Raw genomic sequence first — 24678 nt, 5'->3', positions numbered from 1 at the left:
ATGTGTGCTGTCCATGTCTGTTTGGTAAAATGTTATAGGCCAAAATGTATAACCAATGTCCCACTTTTACTAAACAAATTAAATAAAATACATATTTTTCACCAATAGTGTTTAAAAGTCCATTATAATCACATAGAAATTAAATTCATGATGTCTTAAAATTATTTACATTTGTGACATCACAGAACCGCTAAGGCTGACAATACAATATATTGAGAATCTTTCTAAAACTGTGATACTTCATCCTATATTTACCAGTCACACAGCACGTGTACTCTCGGCTTTTGTGTGCTTGAGTGGGCTATAAATTCCTTTGCGGAAGACCTCTGGAATATAATGCTGTCAGTTTCTCTTGAAGTCTCATGCTATCTGTGAAAGAGAGGAGAAAGAACAATGCGAAGTCTGTCTGCAGCTGGGATGCGTTAGATCATCTGAAGGATGTGTGTGTTAGGGGGTGTTGAGGGGTCCATGGAGACATGCACAGGGACACTGAGATAAAAGTATGCATGTTGGTGCTTGACTCTTGTACGCCGCGATGGATTAGGAGTAAGTATGGCTCCTTTAGGTATGCCGCCCAACATGAAGATATCTTCACATACATGACTGAGGGGCATGTCACTCTGTTAGACAATATTCCTGCACAGGTTTTATTGGGTATTTCGTAGCCTACAGCCATAGAAAGATCACACTTTTTATTAAGTATCTCTGGTAGCTTGCAACAAAACTACTTTAAGTGTTGGAGTAAAGACGCTACTGTACATCAATGAACGTGCCTACCAAAGATTTTAAAGAGATGCTTCACCCAAAATTAATTCTGACATCACTTATTCACCTTCATGCCATTGAAAACCTGACTTTCTTTCTACTTATTGTTCAACACAAAAGTAGATGTGTTTGTATAAATGAAAGTCAATAGGGGCCAATGTTGTTTGGTTACCAACGTTCTTTAAAATGTCTTATTTTGTGCTCTGCAGATGAAATAAAGTGATGCTTGGAATAACATGAGGGTAAATAAGGAAAAAATATTTGGAGGTAAATTATCCTTTTAAGCCTGTTTATAAAGGACAAAATTATATATAAAGTCAGTTTAACATGTAAAGCCCTGCTTAAATGAACAGTTCACCTTCAAAATGAAAATTCTGTCATCATTTACTTACCCTGTTGTCATTTCAAACCTGTATGTCTTTCTTCTGCAAAAGACAAAAGAAGATATTTGGAGAAAATGTTGTTAACCAAAAACCCTTGGTCCCCATTGACTTCAATTGTATGGACACGAAACCAAGGTCAACAGATTTCAGTTACCAACAGTTTTCAAAATATCTTCTTTCGGGTTTTACAGAGGTTTGAAATGACAAGAGGGCGTGTAACTAATGACAGAAATTTTATTTTGAAACTGAACTATTCCTTTAACTACTGAGGACTAGGACAGTTTGACTGACATGATAAGAGTTGCCCCTCTGCTGATTTGAAACACCATGTATTATTCCAGGTGCAGATGATTTGGGCTGAACCGGAGGTATAGTCTCCCCTCGTCTCCCGCCCTCTCCCCATGGGGTGTCTGTTTCTATGCTTTCTGCCCCTTAGAGCTAACACAAACCAAACTAATCCCAGACTCATTCCACATAGCCCCTGACATGACCTGCCATCCATCTGATACCTGATATCCCTCAGATCTGCCCTGGGTTAGAAGAGTTTGCTACAAAACCAGATATCACATCAGACTGCTATAGGTAATACAATTAATTTATTTGATTAAAGAGCTATTTCATATCAGATCAATGACCATTTATAATAAGACCTAATGAATAAGACAGATGATTTGTGTGCACAATGCAGAACGATGAAAGCTCTGACTAAAGCATTTTGTAGCATTGTAGCTATAGCTACTACTTTCTTCAACTGAACACAAACAAAGTTTTATTTATAAAATAACCAATCACTTTATGTCCATGTATAGGACCAACATCATATTTGGTATATATACAGTATAATATATAGAAGGTATTTTGTGTCTGACTATATTATGTGAGAATTTTCATTTCTGAGTGAACTATTTCTTTAATTGTTTTGACCACTACTGATAATAATAAAACTGATAAATGGACAAACAGTATCTTCAAACAAGTCTCTTAGTAGTATGTAGAGAATTTAAAGGTTGATGTCTCTAATTGCTCCCAGGTACCTCCCAGGTAACAATGTCACAAACACCTCATCAGTCAAAAACTCCCAGATAAGCTGATGTGTGACAGTTTATGTGCCAGGTCTCGCTTATCTGACAATCCTTTGAAAAAAGATCTAAACATTTGTGTTAAGATGTTGGGCTGAAAAAGAAAGTATTTAAGGAGCCATTAAAAATCGGAGATTGTTCTTTAAAGTGTATTGGATTTCTGTGTTGTACCTTGGCTCGTAAGGCTCTTTCTGTCTCCAGTTCTTCTTCCAGCTCCTCAATGCGGACCTGTGGGGTGAGATATAGGTCAGAATTATTCTGGACATTCTCAAAATTAACACAGAATTATAGTATATGACAGGTATTTATATGGCATGAACTCAAAAGGATTTTTTGATGTAATATTATGATATTTTCCAGATTCGAATTACATTGTGCAATCAGAAAATTATTAATTATTATTTTTTATAATTATTATTTAATTACAATTAAAACTATTTTTAAATACTTTTAAGAACAGAATGCATATGGTGACAATCATTATCTGTAGTTTGATCCAGGAGTAGATTAGAACAGGGTCAGTGCCCTCTGACCCCAGATTTTCAGGGGCTACCTCCAAACTCCAAGCTAACCCTTAGGGTACAGCAAAATCTAGAGACTCTGGCTACTATGTTTTGATTTTTAAAGGGACAGTTCACCCAAAAATAAAAATTCTGTCATCATTTAATCAGCCTTGAGTTGGTTCAAATCTGTATATATGTCTTTGTTCTGATGAACACAGAGAAAGATATTTGTACCAAAGATGTAACCAAACAGTTCTTGGCCAGCACTGACTACAATTGAAGGACACATTTTTTTAATAATAAAATATAAAATAAATATATTTTTTGAACTTCCCTTTTTAAAAACATCAAAAAGATATTTAAAAAAACAACAATAGAAAAAAATGCAAAATATTTTTAAATATAATTTTCATAAGTTGAAATTTAGGGGTATACACATGACAAGAAATTTCTAGAAATAGCTAAAAATGTCCTGGATGCAATGCATCTAAATAATAATTTCTCAATATAGAATATAAACTTATTTATTTCACCATGTTTGAAATATTTGAATTACGTGTTTTTTCCTTTTCTGTATTAAACTAATGTTATGGGGGGAAAGAAAAAAAACGTCTTGGTTTACGGATGTAACCTCGGTTCCCTGATGGAGGGAACGAGACGTTGTGTCGAACCGACAGAATGGGGTTTGTCTTGAGAACCTATCATCTTCTGAGTATTTAGAAAAGGCCAATGAAAATTGGCGAATGAAATTTGCATGCCGGGGAAGAGCTATTGTTGTAATTTTTCCTCTTTTGCTCAGAAGAAACGACTCTTGAGTCAAGGTTTTGAAACCAAAAGTAGTTAGACTTTATTCTCACAAAGTTGAAACAAAGCCAAGTTGGATTGCAATGCAACTGCCCAAACCTGGTTGGGGGTTATTGGGGGTTACCCTGATAACTCCAAACAGATGTCTGATCTCAGCATTCCTAGCTGGTGAGGGGGGGGGGTTACTAACCAAGACTCTGGTATTTACGACTAGAGATGAGCTAACAAAGACCAGATCTTATGTAGAGATAGATTTATAATAGTAATGCAATGTGTACATGATTCCTTTATATTTTGGTCAATAAAATCTTCAACACTATGTGGGAGATAACTCAACTGTTCCCCGGCCTAAGGGGGCAGGGCTGCTCTGCCCAGCTTGTCCCCTGGAAGGGTGCTTAGTGATGGATGGAATGCCTGTTCTTTACCCGAGTATGTAGCCGTAGCGGCTACATACATTCCCAGTGTGGAGGGGGAGAGGTTACTCCCCCGTCTCTCTTGAGGACGGGACAGCTCGTACCCGACCGAGCAACTCCGCGGGTCTTCTCGCCGAGAAGAGCACCAGGACGAGAAGAGGCGCCACCTATGGGCGTATAGCCGCCCAGTGGCCAAAGCCCTTGCCTGAGTGACGTCCCAACCGGACCGGGGGTGGGTCACTCAGGATCTCCTCGTCCCGTCCAGACATGGAGACCAGGTTTTGTCTGGGATGCCGTAACGTGCCCCTTCCCCTGGGGAAGCCGTTCGCCAGGGGGAGCGGCCAGGGGGGAGTTGTTGTCAGAGCCTCAGCTCCAAGAACCAAGTCCTGGTTAGGCCAAAGGGGCGTAACTAGTACCACTTGATGCTCCTCTTCCCTGGCCTTGCACAGGCCCTGTGCAATGAGGCTCACTGGGGGGAAGCGTACTTCCGCTTGTCCCGCGGCCAGCTGTGCGCAAGGGCATCCGTGCCGATCCTTGCTGCAGATGAGTACGCTGAGAAGGTCCGCTTTCTCGACGCACCCGTCTCGCAAGGGGGGGGCTGGTTGGTGTTACTGTCGAGCCCAGCGGCCCCGCTCACCCCCCGCCCTCGGGGGCGCGAGACCCGCACGCGGCCTCCCCCGGAGGGTTCTCGACAGTAAAGAAGCAGTCCTCCGTGCCGCAACTCGGCCGCCTCGGCCGTCGAGTCCCATGCACTGTCTGCTTCCCAGCAGCCCTGGTCCTCTTCGACGCCCTCCAGCTCTGGCGCCCCCCACTCAGGCGCCCCCCTGGAGGAGACAGCGAAGAGGAGACCATCGCCCATCAGCAGCCGCGGCGAAGCGCCGTCATGGGAAGACCTCAGGGGGATCGAGGCTACCATGGGCCCGACCCCAGCCACATCGCTGGGAAGTCGATAGGGACGGATCCTGCCCCGTCTCTCCATCTGCTGGCCCCCTCCGGGGGGCTAGCGCCCACTTACTCTCAAAAAAGGAGAGTTTCCTCTCTCTCTGGGTTACCACAGCCGCTCTCACCCTCTGCACGACGGTGAACGGCAAACTCGACGTTGCGTCATGGCGAAGCGCAATGTCGAGATAAACACCAGCCCTCAGCACTCTCAGTCAGACAGTGCGTTGAGCTGCGCAGTCGCCAGGCAGGAAAAACAGCAGAGCCGATCTCCTCCCCGGGGGACCTCCCCCGGCAAGGAATCTGTACTGCTAGCCATCGAACCACCCCCCAGGGGGACGATGAAAAAGATCGTACCTTAGTCCCCGTCTCATTCTGGGAGCCTGTCCGGCTTCCCAGGCTGTCAGACTGGCTAGGGAAGACGATCCGTCTCGGCTACGCGATCCAGTCGCCTCACGCCCGCCAAGTTCAGCATCCGATATACCTCAGGATGTTCCCGTACTTCGGGCCGAGGTCACCACCCTTCTGGTGAAGGGAGTGATCGAGCCCGTCTCACCAGCAGAGATGTTCAACGGGTTTTACAGCCTGTACTTCATTGTCCAGGACTTGGTTCTCGGAGCTGAGGCTCTGACAACAACTCCCCCCTGGCCGCTCCCCCTGGCGGACAGCTTCCCCAGGGGAAGGGGCACGTTACGGCATCCCAGGCAAAACCTGGTCTCCATGTCTGGACGGGACGAGGAGATCCTGAGTGACCCACCCCCGGTCCGGTTGGGACGTCACTCAGGCTAGGGCTTCGGCCACTGGGCGGCTATACGCCCATAGGTGGCGCCTCTTCTCGTCCTGGTGCTCTTCTCGGCGAGAAGACCCGCGGAGTTGCTCGGTCGGGTACGAGCTGTCCCGTCCTCAAGAGAGACGGGGGAGTAACCTCTCCCCCTCCACACTGGGAATGTATGTAGCCGCTACGGCTACATACTCGGGTAAAGAACAGGCATTCCATCCATCACTAAGCACCCTTCCAGGGGACAAGCTGGGCAGAGCAGCCCTGCCCCCTTAGGCCGGGGAACAGTTGAGTTATCTCCCACATAGTGTTGAAGATTTTATTGACCAAAATATAAAGGAATCATGTACACATTGCATTACTATTATAAATCTATCTCTACATAAGATCTGGTCTTTGTTAGCTCATCTCTAGTCGTAAATACCAGAGTCTTGGTTAGTAACCCCCCCCCCTCACCAGCTAGGAATGCTGAGATCAGACATCTGTTTGTAGTTATCAGGGTAACCCCCAATAACCCCCAACCAGGTTTGGGCAGTTGCATTGCAATCCAACTTGGCTTTGTTTCAACTTTGTGAGAATAAAGTCTAACTACTTTTGGTTTCAAAACCTTGACTCAAGAGTCGTTTCTTCTGAGCAAAAGAGGAAAAATTACAACAATAGCTCTTCCCCGGCATGCAAATTTCATTCGCCAATTTTCATTGGCCTTTTCTAAATACTCAGAAGATGATAGGTTCTCAAGACAAACCCCATTCTGTCGGTTCGACACAACGTCTCGTTCCCTCCATCAGGGAACCGAGGTTACATCCGTAAACCAAGACGTTTTTTTTCTTTCCCCCCATAACATTAGTTTAATACAGCAAAGGAAAAAACACGTAATTCAAATATTTCAAACATGGTGAAATAAATAAGTTTATATTCTATATTGAGAAATTATTATTTAGATGCATTGCATCCAGGACATTTTTAGCTATTTCTAGAAATTTCTTGTCATGTGTATACCCCTAAATTTCAACTTATGAAAATTATATTTAAAAATATTTTGCATTTTTTTCTATTGTTGTTTTTTTAAATATCTTTTTGATGTTTTTAAAAAGGGAAGTTCAAAAAATATATTTATTTTATATTTTATTATTAAAAAAATGTGTCCTTCAATTGTAGTCAGTGCTGGCCAAGAACTGTTTGGTTACATCTTTGGTACAAATATCTTTCTCTGTGTTCATCAGAACAAAGACATTTATACAGATTTGAACCAACTCTAGGCTGATTAAATGATGACAGAATTTTTATTTTTGGGTGAACTGTCCCTTTAAAAATCAAAACATAGTAGCCAGAGTCTCTAGATTTTGCTGTACCCTAAGGGTTAGCTTGGAGTTTGGAGGTAGCCCCTGAAAATCTGGGGTCAGAGGGCACTGACCCTGTTCTAATCTACTCCTGGATCAAACTACAGATAATGATTGTCACCATATGCATTCTGTTCTTAAAAGTATTTAAAAATAGTTTTAATTGTAATTAAATAATAATTATAAAAAATAATAATTAATAATTTTCTGATTGCACAATGTAATTCGAATCTGGAAAATATCATAATATTACATCAAAAAATCCTTTTGAGTTCATGCCATATAAATACCTGTCATATACTATAATTCTGTGTTAATTTTGAGAATGTCCAGAATAATTCTGACCTATATCTCACCCCACAGGTCCGCATTGAGGAGCTGGAAGAAGAACTGGAGACAGAAAGAGCCTTACNGGCCAGAGGAGTTTCTCATGGACCACAAGTGTGGACATCGTCCGACCCAGGGCCCGCGTGGTCACCTTGGTCGCCCGTAGAGCGAGGTCGGTGGCGGCGCGGAGTTCCTGCATAAGCGCTGGGTCGGTCTTACCCTCGTGGAGCTCTCTCAACGCCCTGGCCTGGCAGGAGCCATAGCGTGGAGAGAGGAGGCAGCTTGGTCCGCCGCAATGTAAGCTCTCGACACCAGAGATGCCGAGACACCACATGCTTTGGACGGGAGTCTAGGTCGAGCCCCTGGGCACGAGTGCACCGCGGCGGCATACTCCACCTGGGGGACACCGACGTATCCTCCAGCTGTCTCAACCTCGAGGGAATAGAGGGTGACAGAACTTTGTTTGATGTGAAACGTGCCTGGAAGGGGCGTTCCAGGTCTTACAAAGTTCCTCATGCACTTCCGGTGAAACACGGCACTGGGGGCGGGCGCTCAAACCCGAGGCGCCATGTAGCCAGCCGCGAGCGCCGGGAGAGGCAGTGCAACCCAACACTCACGGCGGCCCGGGAAAGCATGGCCGACATCTCGACGTCCGCTTTTTCCTGGGCTCGACCCCCCGAGGGAGGGAGCCCGAGGAATCGTCGGAGTCGGATGGCAGTACGTCACCCCCCGATGCTGCAGGAGACATCTCATCATCACGCATCGTGTCCGAATACGTGATTGAGGAATAAGAAGGCGGACCGTCTCCTGGGGAAAGGTCAGACGAACGAGACGAGGTGTGAACAAACGAGGGAGCAAACGAGGTGGTGGCTGAGTCCCGTGGGAACACAGCCACCTGTGACGCAAGTCTGAATCGTCACCGCCCGCAATGCGGGCAGGACGTATCCACAACGTCTGCCCCAGCGTACTGGAAGCAGGCATTGTTTCCGTCCCCCTCCTCGATGAGTGTGTTGCACCCATGAGAACAGCGGGACAAGCCACGCTGGAGAAATTTGCTCTTTTAGAAAAGGAAATTTGCTCGAACACCTCCGGAACTGCCGAGACGCCCAGGGGAGAGTCACTGCAGGAAGGGACCGTCCGCTGTCCACGTCGTAGATTCCAGCAGAAAAATGATCACCCAAGATCGTAGAGAAGCTCATCAGATGCGTAGGCTCTGAAGAACAAAAGGTGAATGAATGAGCACGCCGGCTTCCCTCTTATACCCGGACATCCGGGGAGGAGCCCGGCATGCAAATTTCATTCGCCAATTTTCATTGGCCTTTTCTAAATACTCAGAAGATGATAGGTTCTCAAGACAAACCCCATTCTGTCGGTTCGACACAACGTCGAGAGACCGACAGAAAGGGAACTATTTCTATCCACAGTAAACGTGTCCATATCTAAGAGACGGTTTCCAATCAGGGTGACGACTTAATCATACAGTATGTAACCACAGAGGAAGACGAAACAACCAACTAGATGGGACATGCTGGAATTCTTGTGAAAAATCACAAAGCAAACATTTTGGGTCAAATCCCTAAACTTGACTTCTCTGTGTACACAAATGAAACAACCAACTGTATTTCACTGTCCAATTTTTAGACATTTCTAGAAAATTATATAATACCACAAAATATTATGCTGACACTGAGAAAAACTATTTAGATAATTTAGTCTCTGATGATGACAGCCATTTATGAATGCATGTGGTGATACATTTCTCAATGTCTTGTGCCATACTATATCTTCTCATCGTATTGTTGTCTGCAGCAGGAAGTCTGTCTGAGCAGTATAGCTGGAGGACATTCCATAACACACATGCTGATCTATGGCAAAACTAATTCAGTACCATATACACAAACCTGCAGTCGGCAATAAACACAAAGCCAGGAATCTGAATATGTTCATTTAAAATTTAAAGTCACTTCACATTAACATTCAATATTTTAGGCAAGCAGGGACAAGTTGAAATTTTAGTGCAGATGCAGAGCACAACATCTGACAAGAACATGCAAGATCACAAACTATGTTAAACAGTAAAGAACAATGCAGGAACTCACATGCCAACGCAAGACTTCAGCAGAGAGCACAGCCATGACCAAACAGCACTCAGACCAAATCAGACTGACTCACACAATCTCAGCTCAGCGGGCTGCACAGAAATCCACACCCCCTTTACACTCACTGAGCAAAGCTCTTTATACACAAACCATAGAATTAATAGTGAGGAGCTCTCATAAATTCTTATTAAATACTATCCACTACTACTAAAGCTTTCCTGTGGCTCAGTGGTTAGAGCATGGCACTAGCAATGCCAAGGTCATGCATTCGATCCCAGGGGATTGCACATAGTCAGAAACTGAACGTAATGTAAATGTATAATACAATGCAATGTAAATCGCTTTGGATAAAAGTGTCTTCCAAATGCATAAATGTGTAAATGTATAAAATCAACTCTGACAGAAAAGGGAAACTTTTGACATTATTATTTATTAGATGAGGCAAAATATGATTTGCTAATTTCTATGCCATTCAAACTGATGACTAATCAATGAATCTCATTTATCTTTATATTGTTCAAACCCATACTAAATAATTTCTGAAAATATTTTTATTGGGTTGCTTTTATCTACTATATGCAGTCACAGTGAATGGGAAGAACTTGTGTTCTTTATTAAAGGGATAGTTCATTCAAAATTGAACATTCTTGCATCTTTTAATCACTTACTTACTGTAGGTCATTCCAAACATGCAGATCACAAAAGAAGATATTTTGAAGAAAGTTAGGAACCAAGCAACATTGCCCACCTTTGACTTTTACTGTATACAGTAGACACCAAACCACTGAAACAAAATATCATCATCTGTGTTCCAGAAAAGAAAGACTGATGTACATGGTGAATAAATGTTGATTTTTATCTTTCTGAGACAAACAGAAAAATCTATTTTTCAATGACAACCTTTTTAGTCAGCCTTTTTTCTACTTTTCATCTTTCAGTTAAATAGTTTTTTCATATTTCTATCACATGGCTTTAAAAAACATAATGCAAGTCATGTAGTCCACTCAATAATATTATGATGATTTTTAGTCGCCTAAAATACTGAACACACTTCAGAAGATTGATTGCAGACCGTTTTTCAAAATTACTCTTGCATATAATCATGCAAAAAAATGCATTATTTTACTAAAGTTACTAGCAGTTAAGTTGTTTCCATCTCTTGATTTGCATAATTACTCATACTTACACCTTCAGTTGTTCAACTACAGCCATCACCATCAAGCAGAAATATAAATTGATAGCATGTGTAAGACTGCCCGGTGTGTCCAAAATATATTCAGCACCAGGCAGCAAACCTCTCAGTGCTCATGGAGCAACATTCAAATTACAAATACATCTGGCAGAGGGACAATTCAGACCTGAGTCAGCATCAAACATTGCTCATTCACACAACACCATCAATCATTAATTCACACTGACCTCAATACTGCCCTCTAAAAACTCGATCCTTGCTGCCTTTGAATTTTAGATTCTGGCACATGGTGCACAGTAACTGAACTTTCATAACCTGTTTACCTCTATATACTGGATGATCCATTAAAGGGATAGTTCATGCAAAAAAAAAATTCTGTCATCATTTATAAAAAACTGGATGAGTAACAACTTTTTATTACTGAACTCGGACAAAACGGAAGCGTTACTTACTGGACCGAAAACTGCTATAAGTAACAACCAAGAATACTGTTTAACTATTGACGGATGTTCCATAAAACCCTCGTCGTCAGCAAAGAATCTTGGCGTTCTATTCGATAGTAATCTGTCATTTGAGAGCTACGTCGCCAACACCTGTAAAATTGCGTTTTTCCATCTTAAGAATATATCTAAACTACGTCATATGCTGTCAATGTCAGATGCAGAGAAGTTAATTCATGCATTCATGACATCAAGACTAGATTACTGTAATGCACTGTTAGGTGGTTGCCCTGCAGGCTTATTACAAAAACTCCAATTGGTCCAAAACGCGGCAGCTCGAGTTCTTACACGTACAAAAAAGTATGAACATATTAGCCCGGTTCTGTCAACCTTGCACTGGTTACCTATAAAGCATCGCGTTAACTTTAAAATCTTGCTTATTACCTATAAAGCCTTACATGGTTTAGCTCCTCAGTACTTGAATGAACTCCTTTTGTATTACAGTCCTTCACGTGCATTACGCTCTCAGGCGTCCTGTCAGTTGGTAATACCTAGAATTTCAAAATCAAGTGCAGGTGGTAGATCCTTTTCCTATCTAGCGCCTAAACTTTGGAATAGTCTTCCCTGCACTGTCCGGGAGGCAGACACACTCTGTCAGTTTAAATCTAGACTAAAGACGCATCTTTTTAATCTTGCATACACTACTCTTCCATAATATAAATCTTCAGAGGGTTTAGGCTGCATTAGTTAGATCAACCGGAACCAAAAACACAACTGATGTACTTGTTGCATCAAAGAGTACAGAACAGTACTCTACTCTCAGCCAGTCTTGTCTCATTGTTCCAAGGTTACCACAGCGAGCAGGATGCAGTTCATGGCCTGACCTGATGGTAGAGCGGAGAATGGGAAGTGGGGACCTGACAAGAGCTGAGATGATAGAGCTGGATAAAGAAGGACGCGGTCTCTTGACATGTCTTCACCACAAAATTTCAAATGCTATTAGATTATTAATGATAATCTTAAACTATAATTTATTTTATTATTAAGTTTATTTATTTTATTTAGCCTTGTTGTGCAAGCTCTCTGGAGCTTGTGCAGAGGCAGCAGCTTTTGCCAGAGGGGAACTGGAATCCCCTGGTTGGGCCTGGGTTCTCCTGAGGTTTTTTTTCTCGATTAGAGTTTTGGGTTCCTCGCCACCGTTTGCATACTGTTTTTGCACTATCTGCCTGACCGGGGGGGCTGCTTTAGAATTTTAAAGTTTTACTTAATTAATATTGCATATAGGAATTTATTATCTGTTATATTTGACCTGTGCTTCTCTCTCCTTTATCCTAAATGTGTGCTCTCACTGAGCGTGTGTGTGTGTGCGTACTTGTCTGTGTACGTACGTGTGTGTGTGTGTGTGTGTGTGTGTGTGTGTGTGTGTGTTGGTGTGTGTGCGTGTTGTGTGTGTGGAGTGTTTTGTGTGTGGGTGTGTCTGTCTTCTGTGTTTTCAACCTTTTCTTGTTTTTGCAGGTACAACTTTGATTGTTTTGCTTGTAGTCAATGTGTCTCATGTACAGCTGCTTTGTAACAATGAAAATTGTAAAAGCGCTATATAAATAAAGTTGAGTTGAGTTGAGTTGAGTATATGATTCTTTCTTCAGTGAAACACAAAAGAAGATATTTTGAGAAATGTCTTTGTGTGTTTTTTTTGTCCGTATTATGGAAGTCAATAGGGTCCACTCTTCATTTGTGTTCTACAGTCAAAGAATCAACTTTTTTTGTGGGGGGAACTATCCTTTGACTTCTATTGACTTGTACTGTATGTAATGTAAGTCCAATTTATAGGACTACTTGTGTTATTTTTATTCATTTTGTAAGATTGTTTTTATAAAAAGGTTTTCTATGTGCTTGAAGGTATGTGCCTTTTTATAGAGATATGTGCCTACAGTATGACAAAGGCTTATTGTTTTCTTTATATCTTATGACATATTGTACACATATAAATCAATATATCATTCTGTTGTCACATTTGATTGACTCACAATAGTATGATTGATCTCTTTTTCTGCAAAACATGTGAAAGTGGCATATCCCACAATGCTTAGATCCTTTACAATAAATGAAAGAACCATTAACCAGCACACACAGAAAGTTCTCCTGAGTTGGCCTATTAACATAATCCTGTGGTGTTGCTCTTCAGCAAGCATGTCAAATTTGTCTTCGTCTCCACCTGGATTGTAATTAATTGGCAGATAGTCCCATAAAGCAAGCTTTGTGATACAGTGAATGCCCCGGCTGAAAGTGAAAACATGTCCACCCTCAGAAACACACAGATCATCTTTCAACTTCATTATAGCAGGCAAGTCTGAGAGACAAAGAACGTCTGTGTTCTCTAAACAAGCTTGAAGATCGTCTGAGAACCCCCTGTGTCAGAGGGGTGTTAAAAACTCTTCCTCTCTATCTCTTGTCCATCTCGTGTTGTGTTTTATTTGTGTGGAAGGCTCAGGAAATGATCATGGAGTCAATTATTGTGAACCTGAGGAGAATTCAATGTGGTTTTAATTAATGTCTTAAATGGCAATGCATTAATAGGAGTGTGCAAATGAATATACTAGGGCTGCCTATTTACCATGTTAATTAGATTAATTAAAGGTGAAATGTGTGATATTAAAGAGGATCTATTGACAGAAATGTAATATAATATACAGTACATATGTCTTTAGAGGTGTATAAAGACTTTACATAATGAAGCGTTATGTTCCCTTTCTGTTGGTCTCTCGACGTTGTGTCAAGCCGACAGATGGGGTTCGCTCTTCAGAACCTATCAACTTCTGACTAGTTTAGAAAAGGCCAATGAAATTGGCGAATGAAATTTGCATGCCGGACTCCACCCCCGGATATCCGGTATAAAAGGGAGACGGCGTGCTGTATTCATTCACCTTTTGTTCTTCGGAGCCTTCACACTGATCGACTTCGAGACTTCAATCTCTACGCTGATTTACTGCTGGAATCTTATGACGTGGTGCAGTGGACTGTCCCTTCCTGCAGCGACTTTCCCCTGGGCGTCTCGGCAGTTCTAGAAGTGTTCGAGTTTTTCTCTAAAAGAGCTAATTTCTCCAGCGTGGCATGTCCCGCTGTTCTCATGGGTGTAACACACTCATCGAGGAGGGGGACGGACACGATGTTTGCTTCCAGTACGCTGGGGCAGACGTTGTGGATACGTCCTGCTCGCACTGCGGGCGGTTGACGATTCAGACGTTGCGTCACAGGCGGCTGTGTTCCCACGGGACTCACCCACCACCTCGTCTGCTCCCCGTTCCGTGACGGCAGGACTATGGCAAGCAGCGAGGGTGATATGAGGATCACTGTGAGCGCTTATCCGCCAGCCACTGGCTCACGGACCGTTCGCACCTTGTCTCGCTCGTCTGTCCGTTCCCTAGGAGACGGTCCCAATGTCTTGTTACTCAACCACGTATTCGGACACGATGCGTGATGATGAGATGTTGCAGCATCGGGGGGTGACGTACTGCCATCCGACTCCGACGATTCCTTGGGCTCCCTCCCTCGGGGGGTCGAGTCCAGGAAGAAGCGGACGTCGAAATGTCAGCCATGCTTTCCCGGGCTGCTGTGAGCTTCGGGTTGCAGTGCCCGCACTGCCTCTCCCAGCGCTCGCGGCTGGCTACACGGCACCCCAGGGTTGAGCGCGGCTTCAAGCCGCGCCCGCCCCCAGGGCCATGTTTACCGGAAGTGCATGAGGAACTTAGTAAGACCTGCAACACCCCTTTCCGGCACGTTCACGTCAAACAAAGTTTGGGCAGGTGTCAAGTCATGTCGTGGTGACGGATGCCTCCCTGCAGGGTTGGGGTGCCGTGTGCAACGGGCACGCAGTGTCGGGGCGGTGGACGGGCCCCCGCCTGCGTTGGCATATCAACTGCCTAGAGTTGTGGGCTGTGCTACTTGCACTGAGGAGGTTACAACCTCTCGTGCAGGGCAAGCACGTGCTGGTCCGGATGGACAGCACAGCTGCCGTGGCGTTATCAATCATCAGGGTGGTGTTCGCTCATGGCAGCGAACACGACTCACCCGACGCCTCCTTCTTTGGAGTCAGCAGGTGATCAGCTCCCTGCGAGCCACACATATCCCAGGCATCCTGAACCAGACAGCCGATGCGCTCTCTCATCAGTCGACGCCTCGTGGAGAGTGGCGACTCCATCCCCACGCCAGCTCATTTGGGAGCAGTTCGGCCAGGCACAGGTGGACCTGTTGCCTCCCCGGACTCCACCCATTGTCCGCTTGGTACTCCCTGACCGAGGCACCCCTCGGCACGGATGCCCCTGCTCACAGCTGGCCGCTGGACAAGCGTAAGTACGCCTCCCCCCCAGTGAGCTGCATTGCACAGACCATGTGCAACGTCAGGGAAGAGGAGCATCAAGTGGTACTAGTTGCGCCCTACTAGCCCAACCGGACTTGGTTCTCAGAGCTGGTGCTTCTGATAACAACCCCCCCTGGCCGATTCCCCTGACAGAGAACCTTCTGTCACAGGGGAAGGGCACGTAACGGCATCCCAGGCAGACCCCTGGAACTTCCATGTCTGGACGGGATGAGAAGATCCTGAGTGGCCCACCCCCTGCGCGGTTGGGACATCTCTCAGGCTAGGGCCTCGGCCACTAGGTGGCTATACACCCATAAGTGGCGCCTCTTCTCGTGCTGGGGCTCTTCTCGAAGAGAAGACCTTCCTCAAGAGAGACTGGAGAGTAACCTCTCCCCCCTCCTCACTGGGAGTGTATGTAGCCGCTACGGCCGCTCATCATGACACAGTTGCTGGGCAGTCTCTGGGACAGCACGACCTGGTCAATTGGTTCCTAAGGGGCGCGAGAAGCTGACCGCCTCATCCGCGCCCCGTACCCTCTTGCAACCTAGGTGGCGGGCCTCAAGAGCCCCCCCCTTCGAGCCCCTCGGAGCTGCCGCTCTTTCTCACCTCATGATAAGATTGCGTTCACCTCCAAGAGGATAGGGGACCTACAAGCAACCTCCGTGTCCACAGATTGCCTAGAACTCGGGCCCGGTGATTCTCACGTGTTCCTGAGACCCCGGCCCGGCTACGTGCCCAAAGTTCCCACCACTCCCCCTAGAGACCAGGTGGTGAACCTGCAGGCGCTCCCCACTGGGGAGGAAGACCCAACCCCATCCGTGTTGTGTCCAGTATGCGCATTGCGCCTCTGCTTGGACCACACACAGAGCTTCAGAAGCTCGGAGCTGCTCTTTGTCTGTTTTGGAGGTCAGCAGAAGGGGAGGGCTGTCTCCAAACAGAGGCTGGCGCACAGGATCGTGGATGCCGTGGCTACGGCAGACCTATCTCAAGATCGCCCCTGCCCGTTAGGAGTGAGGCACACTCCTCATGGGTACTGGCTCAGGAAACCTCTCTGGCAGACATCTGCAGAGCTGCGGGGTTGGGCTATGCCCATCACCTTCGCGAGGTTCTACAATCTCACGTCCTGCAAGGCAACATGTAGGACCGGCAGCCGGTAGGGCGTTCGCCTGCAAAAGCACTTCCCCCCTTCCTTAGGTGGGTCAGCGGCTATTTCCGCCTCCCTTCTTTCCCCACTGGGTAAAGAACAGGCATTCCATCCATCACTAAGCACCTTCCTGGGGGCAGGCTGGGCAGAGCAGCCCTGCCCCCTTAGGCCGGGGAACAGTTGAGCCATCTACATAGCTCTAACCGGACCTAGTGCTCCGGACGTGGTAACCCCCCCAGTGGGCGGTTCCAACTGACGTATCCTCATGAATGGTTCCCACCTCGGTAACCCATGACCTCCCTAGGTGGACTCCCACCTTGCGGTTAACTCCTTCAGTCCGCACATTTTCCCATGAGTTCTCCCCTGATGGTGAGACCATGTCGGTGTCTCCACTATTCCTCTCTACGGAGGTAGTGGTCTCTGTAGCGTTTTTCCCCCGGGGAGCGAACCCCATCTGTCGGCTCGACACAACGTCTCGTTCCCTCCATCAGGGAACTGAGGTTACATCCTTAACCAAGACATTTTATAACCTTAGAATGAGCTATTTCTATCCAGATACACCGCGGGTTCCCTTGCATGGAATTCACCATGTTGTTTCTACATTATAGCCCTAAATGGACAAACTGCTCTACATAGCGTGTTTCGTAAATACGTTATCTCCTTCGGCAAAGAAGCGAAAACTTGATCTTAGTTCTGTGTCAGCCACCGTAGTGCTTTGAATGGGAGGTGGAGTCAGCTGTTGGTTGCAATTCGCAACCTTACTGCTAGATGCCGCTAAATTTCACAAACTGGACCTTTAAGTACGGTAAAAAAATAACATATTAAAATTAATGAAATTATTAATGCATTTGAAGTAGGCCTAGTCCCCCTGTTTTGTCCCAAATATAACAAGTGCAAATGTAATGTTAATTTTATACAATATTCCAATAAATAAGTTATTAATGTGTTATTTTAGACACTATATTGTCTGTTTTTGGTCAATTTTGTTAAAGAGTACATAACATGAGATCATGAAAATTACATTTCATGCAGTGTGTAATGTTGCCGTGTTTGAAAGTAAGCAGTCTGCCAAGTTGTAAATGGTGAATGAATAACAAAGTTATTGGTTTGGAAAAAAGGGAGTCGACTCTGAATCACGCAAATGAGTCGTCCTTAGCCCGATTCGTGAACCGCTGCGGATTTACATCACTACATATAGTCCCTACGAGTAGCTAGGACTGCCCGCGAAAACTTCACTCTTCTCCCCAAACACTGTAGCGCGCAAGCCTAATTCGCGGTAGACCAATCACAGCAGACTACACCATCTGACCAATCACATCAAACTAGGCTAGCGGAAAGGAGGGGATTAGACATATGAATCGCGGAATGACTCATTTGAGAGTCAGTCAAGAAGTAAGGTAAGAATAACCACCTATTATTACGAAATAATAGTGTTTTTACACCTATGTAATTAAACTTGTTGTTGAACACGCATAAACCAACATAAACCCACATAAACCAAAGTAGGACCTTAAAAATAGCACCCAAAAAGGGGTGGTGCAAACTTGCTGGCTTCTCATGCTTAACATGGTGTCAAAAACGAGTTGGACGTATCACGTAGTATTTCTGTGCTCGAAACACCCCTCTAAGTTTTTTTCTAACATGAAATTCCCTTACGTAATACATTTTCTTTGTTCCTTATTGGATAATAATACCAATAAGGGACATATAACTAACCCAAAATAAGGGCTGGTTGACGCCCACGCAAAAAAAAGAGCATGACCACGCATCAACCAGCGAGAGCGGGAGAAAGAGAATGCCCTTCAATGCGCTTCGTTTGTTGTACTGAAGTTCAGCTGTGTTTGTTTGTTCAATGCATTTCGGTGAGGAATGTTATGGACATAACGCTGGATTTGGAGATCATTTGAAACTGATCGATGAAGCTACAAGATATGGACATGAACTGCACGCGGTAAGTGAAACTGCATCAAATGTCTGTGTTTTGATGGCAATCACCGCATACGTGCATTATGTAAACAACACAAACTTATAGTGAATCAACAGTTATGCAGGGATAATGCGATAATGTATTGTGTGCTCGTGCTGTAGTTCTACCCCCCCCCCGCACACCTTCAGGGGCTCGCCTGTTTTCGGAAATAATCGTACAGCTGTATCTGTCTTTTATAAATTTGATCAAACTAAATACTCTTCGAAGATACAAAGTACGCAGTACTACTCTATAGGTACTCAAGATCAATATGAGATTGGCAGAAACTGCGTGCGTTACCTCAGGTCTTTGCTCCATTAGCGGACCATCTCTTATACTGTTCATGACATGGACTAAAATGCAATAAATAATATCATCTGACAACATGACTGACACTGTGACAACGATTGTTATGCTAGTGTTCCTTTGCCAATGTACAACTTTATTAAAAGGGAAACAGACGATCATGTTCTTTTCATGTCATGAAACTGTAATAAAAGAGAAAACACGTGGCTGGTCGCGGCCCTCCGGGGCAGCTCTCTGGGGAGACTATCACACCTACCTGTCATGTATCTGAAGAGGCAGAGGTTAAACTAACATTGCTTTGAAACAGCTTTAACATACCTCCAACATAATCTCTCCTCTTTCTTTCTTCACAAATACATCATTCAGCTGTCACTATCTGCTCTAGCAGAGAATCCATTGCAAAACGTGACAGAACAAGGGTCATAAAAGAAATGAGTCTGGAGTTACAACCATAACCTTCTTTCACTCTCTAGAGAGATGCTTATCGGTTCCTGTACTCCTGAGGTATGTTTTTATCATCTCTGAGCTGGGAGAACTCCAGGCTCACAAATCAGAGCCGTGGACCCCCACAGCGCTGAAAGACAGGAATGCTGGCGCTCCCCTGCTCTCCCAAGAGGCCTCACCTGGAGCTCTTTATTTTTCCTCTCCAGCCCTGCGTTCAGCATTTCCTCAGCTTCCAGCTTGCTGCTGGTGGTGCTTATCTCCACATCTTTCCTGGCAGAAGACAGACAGAGACGGAGAGTGTGAGAAAAAGAGCGACAGGGCTAATTTCGCAGGCATGGTTGGTCTGATAAGCGTCACCCAGCATCACAGCTTATTAAAAGTGCCAGTCAACATCATTATAAGAACTCGATGATCGCATCCATGGATTTGATGTTTTTGTTTAAGCTCTCTGTCATTACTCACATGTTAAAATATGAAGGAGGTTAGAGGGGATATTTATGACAATTTCCTGTTTTTTCCTTCTTATAGGGGCCTCCAAGAAACAGCTGGTTTTGCTTTTTGCTTTTTACTGAGAAAGAACCACAATGCTCTGCATACTAAAAAGCCTGAACAGTTGTAGGACCCCAGAGGGTTTTAATTCATCAAAGCCAAGATAACGGTACTCTAAGCAGTTATCATTTTATAGCCTTCAAAAGGCATCTAAACATCTGTTTTGCTGCTGGACTGCGACATCAACTTCATATCTCTATGTATATAAGTATTTTCTAAACAGTGCTTGGAAACATCAGATGCTTGACTTCCCAGACTCAAGTTGTCATGTATTGAGAAGATCATTCGTTTGAATGGGTTACTACAAAATCTTTTCTTTATATGAGCTTACTTGAATGATGTTAACATATCAAACTATTGCATGCATATATAAGACTTATTTTATAAATAGTCAATCTATAGTATTAATCGCATCCAGAATAAATGTTTGTGTACATAATATATTTCTGTGTACTGTGCATATTAACTTTGTATTTATAAAAACATACACATACATGCATACATGTATATTTAAGAAAAAAAATGTTTATACAGTATATAATTTAAATAATTGGTAAATATAAATAAATGTAAATTTTCCTGAATATGTATACATGTATGTGTTCATGAATACAAAATTAATATGCACAGTACACAGACATATATTATGTAAACACAAACATTTATTTGGTGATCATTTTTCTGTTGGAATCTACGACGTGGACAGCGGACGGTCCCTTCCTGCAGTGACTCTCCCCTGGGCGTCTTGGCAGTTCCGGAGGTGTTCGAGCAAATTTCCTTTCTAAAAGAGCAAATTTCTCCAACGTGGCATGTCCCGCTGTTCTCATGGGTGCAACACACTCATCGAGGAGGGGGACGGACACGATGCCTGCTTCCAGTACGCTGGGGCAGACGTTGTGGATACGTCCTGCCCGCACTGCGGGCGGTGATGATTCAGACATTGCGTCACGGGTGGCTGTGTTCCCACGGGACTCAGACACCACCTCGTTTGCCCAACCCCATCCGTGTTGTGTCCAGTACGGGCACTGCGCCTCTACTTAGACCGCACGCAGAGCAGAAGCTCTGAGCAGCTCTTTGTCTGTTTCGGAGGTCAGCAGAAGGGAGGGCTGTCTCCAAACAGAGGCTGGCGCACTGGATCGTGGATGCCCTCGTTAGGGCATACCGATCTCAATTCGCCCCTGCCCGTTGGGAGTAAGGTCACTCCTCATGGGCACTGGCTCAGGGCGCCTCTCTAGCAGACATCTGCAGAGCTGGGGGTCGGGCTATGCCCAACAATTCCGTGAGGTTCTAATACCTACGCGCGGAACCGGTGTCAACCCGCATCCTGGCAAGGTGTAGGACCAGCAGCCGGTAGGGCGTACGCCTGCGAAAGCCCTTCCCCCTTCCTTAGGGGGATCAGCGGCTATTACGCCTCCCCTCTTTCCCCCACTGGGTAAAGAACAGGCATTTTATCCATCACTAGCACCTTCCTCGGGGCAGGCTGGGCAGAGCAGCCCTGCCCCCTTAGGCCGGGGAACAGTTGAGTTATCTCCCACATAGCTCTAACCGGACCTAGTGCTCCAGACGTGGTAACCCCCCCTCCGTGGGCTGTTCCGTCTGATGTATCCTCATGAATGGTTCCCACCTTGGCAACCCATGACCTCCCCAGGTGGACTCCCACCTTGCGGTTAACTCCTGCAGTCCGCACATTCTTCCCATGAGTTCTCCCCTGATGGTGAGACCATGTGGTGTCTCCACTAATTCCTCCCTACGGTAGGTAGTGGCCTCTGCAGCGTTTTTCCCCCAGCGGGGATAATGCTTACCCAGTGGCCCGTACGGTGCCGGGCGGCTTCTCGCCATTTAGAGAACTAGGCCTCCGCCCGTGACGGCCGGTGATAGGGGCTTCCCAACTTTGTGTAAAGCTCTGGGTCCCCCTTCCTCTCCACTGGAGGGTCATAATTTCGCGTTAGCGTGTTCGTCTGACTCGCCCAGGCCAGTCAACGTCGCTCCGCAGAGATTGTGACGCGGCTCAGTGCTGTGGCGTTTTCCATAGGAACCCCATTCTGTCGGTTCGACACAACGTCGAGAGACCGACAGAAAGGGAACGTCTTGGTTACGGATGTAACCTCGGTTCCCTGATGGAGGGAACGAGACGTTGTGTCCCTCATGCCACAACACTGGCCGCCCACCCCAGCGGTCGGGGGAGGATGCTTTAGGCTCCTCAGACCAAAGGTGAATGAATGAGCACGCCGGCTTCCCTCTTATACCCGGACATCCGGGGAGGAGCCCGGCATGCAAATTTCATTCGCCAATTTTCATTTGCCTTTTCTAAATACTCAGAAGATGATAGGTTCTCAAGACAAACCCCATTCTGTCGGTTTGACACAACGTCTCGTTCCCTCCATCAGGGAACCGAGGTTACATCCATAACCAAGATGTTTCGAATGACATGAGGGTGAGTAAATGATAAAATCATTTTAATTTGATCTATCCCTTCAATAATGTATTCCATAATATTGATATTTAGTAGTACAGTATATTAGTATAGGAACTCACTTCTTGATGATCTCCTCCATATTGGCTCTCATACGGCCCATTTCAGTCAGATTGTCCATTGTATTCTTACTGTCACCTTCCAACTTCCTTCTGCTCTTCTCCAAATCCGTCCCCTGCTTCCTCTCCTGCTCCAGTAGATACTCCAACTAGGACAACACAAGGTCTTGTTTTATTATTACACCTTTTCTATTCCCAATGCTGCATGCATTGACTTTTGGGCTGTGATAATCTGCCATACTCACATCTTCGGCCTGCAGCTTCAGCTTGGCTTTCTCTTTGGTCAGGAGGTTCACCTTGTCTTCCTCACACTGCAAGTCCTCGATGGCTTGCTGCAAAAATAAAACAGAGACTTCTGAGGCTGTTGAGCAGATGTGGCATTATATCTTCATCCAATATTCGCTCGCATCTGACCGGCTGCTGTCTTTGATCCCCAGCTGGGATGCTTTCATTCACTCAATCATAGATGTCAGAGGAAGACTGCAGCATGATGGCTTAATCATATCTGACCCTGAAACGCACATTTATGCTCATCTACACAAAAGTAAACTCAAGAACAAGGTAAAACACACCAAGCAGACTCTCTACAAGAGTTTTATTTCTTGACCATCTGACCATGTGGTGATGACTTCTCTGTTATCCTGAAAGGACACAGGAGGTAAATCACAGAGCAGAAAACTGCTACTGTTCAATATCTGGCATTAGTTATTTGACACTGCTCAAAAGGATTTATAGAGCAAAAAAGAAATCATGATTCAAAAAAGAAAACTTGACTTTAAACAAGCTCTCAGGTACAAGGTACAACAATGACCTGAACACAGAGGGGGTTCCTGCATCTTTATAATAACAGATGTACATTATTGCATTTGGCTGACAATTTTCTCTAAAGCAATTTACAGTGGATTCACAGTATACGTTCTAAAGTGCATTTCTTGGGAAACAAACTCCCCAGCTAACAGGGAACGTTCTGAGAACATAACGTTATCTGAAATGTTTTTCTAAAACGTTCTTGTAGTAACGTTAGTATAACGTTATTTCTACGTTATAAGTAATTGAAAAATGTTCTAAAAACGTTAGCATTAAAACATTATTCTTACAACATTAGCAGAACGTTATCAAAACGTTACTTCATTAAAATGTTTATTTATCATTTTAAATTGGTCATAAATCTTTTTTTTGCAAATTCAACTTCTGGAACACATTGGAATGCACTGAAATACTATTTTACATATTTCATGCCTCTAGTCCAATTCATACATTTAGCTTGATAGGATGGGTGTGGTTTTTGGAGGCATGCACATCAATCAAACAAGAAACAACGCGGGATCGACGTAGACTCATTTGAGAACGCGCGCCTTTCAGGTGAGTGATAGTTTTGATTATATGAATAAAAAACTGTTATAGAGTGTTTTCACGATGCGTCATCAATCCGGAAGTCGGCCATGTTGGAGGCACTCGGACGTAAACAATAGCATGGATTGCACTGTGAATGCGCTACTCAATACACTGTCTACTTATATATTATGTCTAAACCACGACAGAAACGTGTGGAAGCTGCTAAATCCTACAGAGACAGACTTGGTAAGCTGGAACGGGCTTGATATTTTGAGAAACTAAAGTTGATAGGCGATAAAGATCCTTACGAGCTGGCTCCTTCGTCGTGGACTGACGACCCCACAATTCTTCCTTCTATTTCTTATCCCGACATAGTGAACTACTTAGTTTTTTCGCTAAGCCCCTACACAGCTGAGGACCTTAAATGTTTTGGAGGCATATAACCAGATGGTGTGTGGTTGGGTGAGAGTTGGGTGAGGCACAGCATCAGCTCATCAACGACATGTGTATTGCAAAAAAAATCACCTACCTTGGCTTTCACATTTGGCAGACACTTTTATCCAAAGTGACTTACATTGCATTATACTATACATTTGTTTCTGAGTACACCGTCAGAAAAAAATGTGTACCTTTAGGGGTACAATGGCTTGTCACTGGGGCAGTACCCTCAAAGGTACACGTATTGTACCTTTCCACATGGATACCCAGACAGCAAGCAACCACTGAATCAATGTAAAAAAAGTACAATGGCTTGTCACTGGGGCAGTACCCTCAAAGGTACACGTATTGTACCTTTCTCTCAACTCAACTCAACTTTATTTATATAGCGCTTTTACAATTTTCATTGTTACAAAGCAGCTGCACATGAGACACATTGACTACAAGCAAAACAATCAAAGTTGTACCTGCAAAAACAAGAAAAGGTTGAAACACAGAAGACAGACACACCCACACACAAAACACTCCACACACACAACACGCAC

The 24678-nt window shown here is 44.7% G+C and overlaps 1 protein-coding gene across 2 annotated transcripts; it reads right to left on the bottom strand.

Annotated features, from left to right (window-relative positions):
* Window positions 1–225: 225 nt before the first annotated feature.
* Window positions 226–23294, bottom strand: LOC130552586 (putative uncharacterized protein MYH16). Of its 2 annotated transcripts, XM_057330947.1 has the most exons (6): window positions 22606–23285; window positions 22364–22509; window positions 19459–19549; window positions 2399–2455; window positions 1158–1190; window positions 226–369 (listed from the first exon to the last, which is right to left on the bottom strand). In XM_057330947.1, exons 2-5 carry the CDS (start codon window positions 22420–22422, stop codon window positions 1170–1172), a joined length of 228 nt encoding a protein of 75 aa, XP_057186930.1. In that variant the 5' UTR covers window positions 22423–22509; window positions 22606–23285; the 3' UTR covers window positions 226–369; window positions 1158–1169. The 2 variants fall into 2 exon arrangements, with proteins under 2 accessions (XP_057186930.1, XP_057186929.1); XM_057330946.1 differs by lacking the exons at window positions 226–369; window positions 1158–1190 and adding an exon at window positions 2098–2321 and having other exon boundaries at window positions 22606–23294.
* Between the last annotated feature and the right edge of the window lie 1384 nt (window positions 23295–24678).

The sequence above is a fragment of the Triplophysa rosa genome, linkage group LG4 (assembly GCF_024868665.1).
Source record: "Triplophysa rosa linkage group LG4, Trosa_1v2, whole genome shotgun sequence".
In the NCBI taxonomy this organism is placed as follows: Eukaryota; Metazoa; Chordata; class Actinopteri; order Cypriniformes; family Nemacheilidae; genus Triplophysa; species Triplophysa rosa.
Note: the sequence above shows the minus strand (reverse complement) of the source record. Positions and strands in the feature narration are given on the sequence as shown.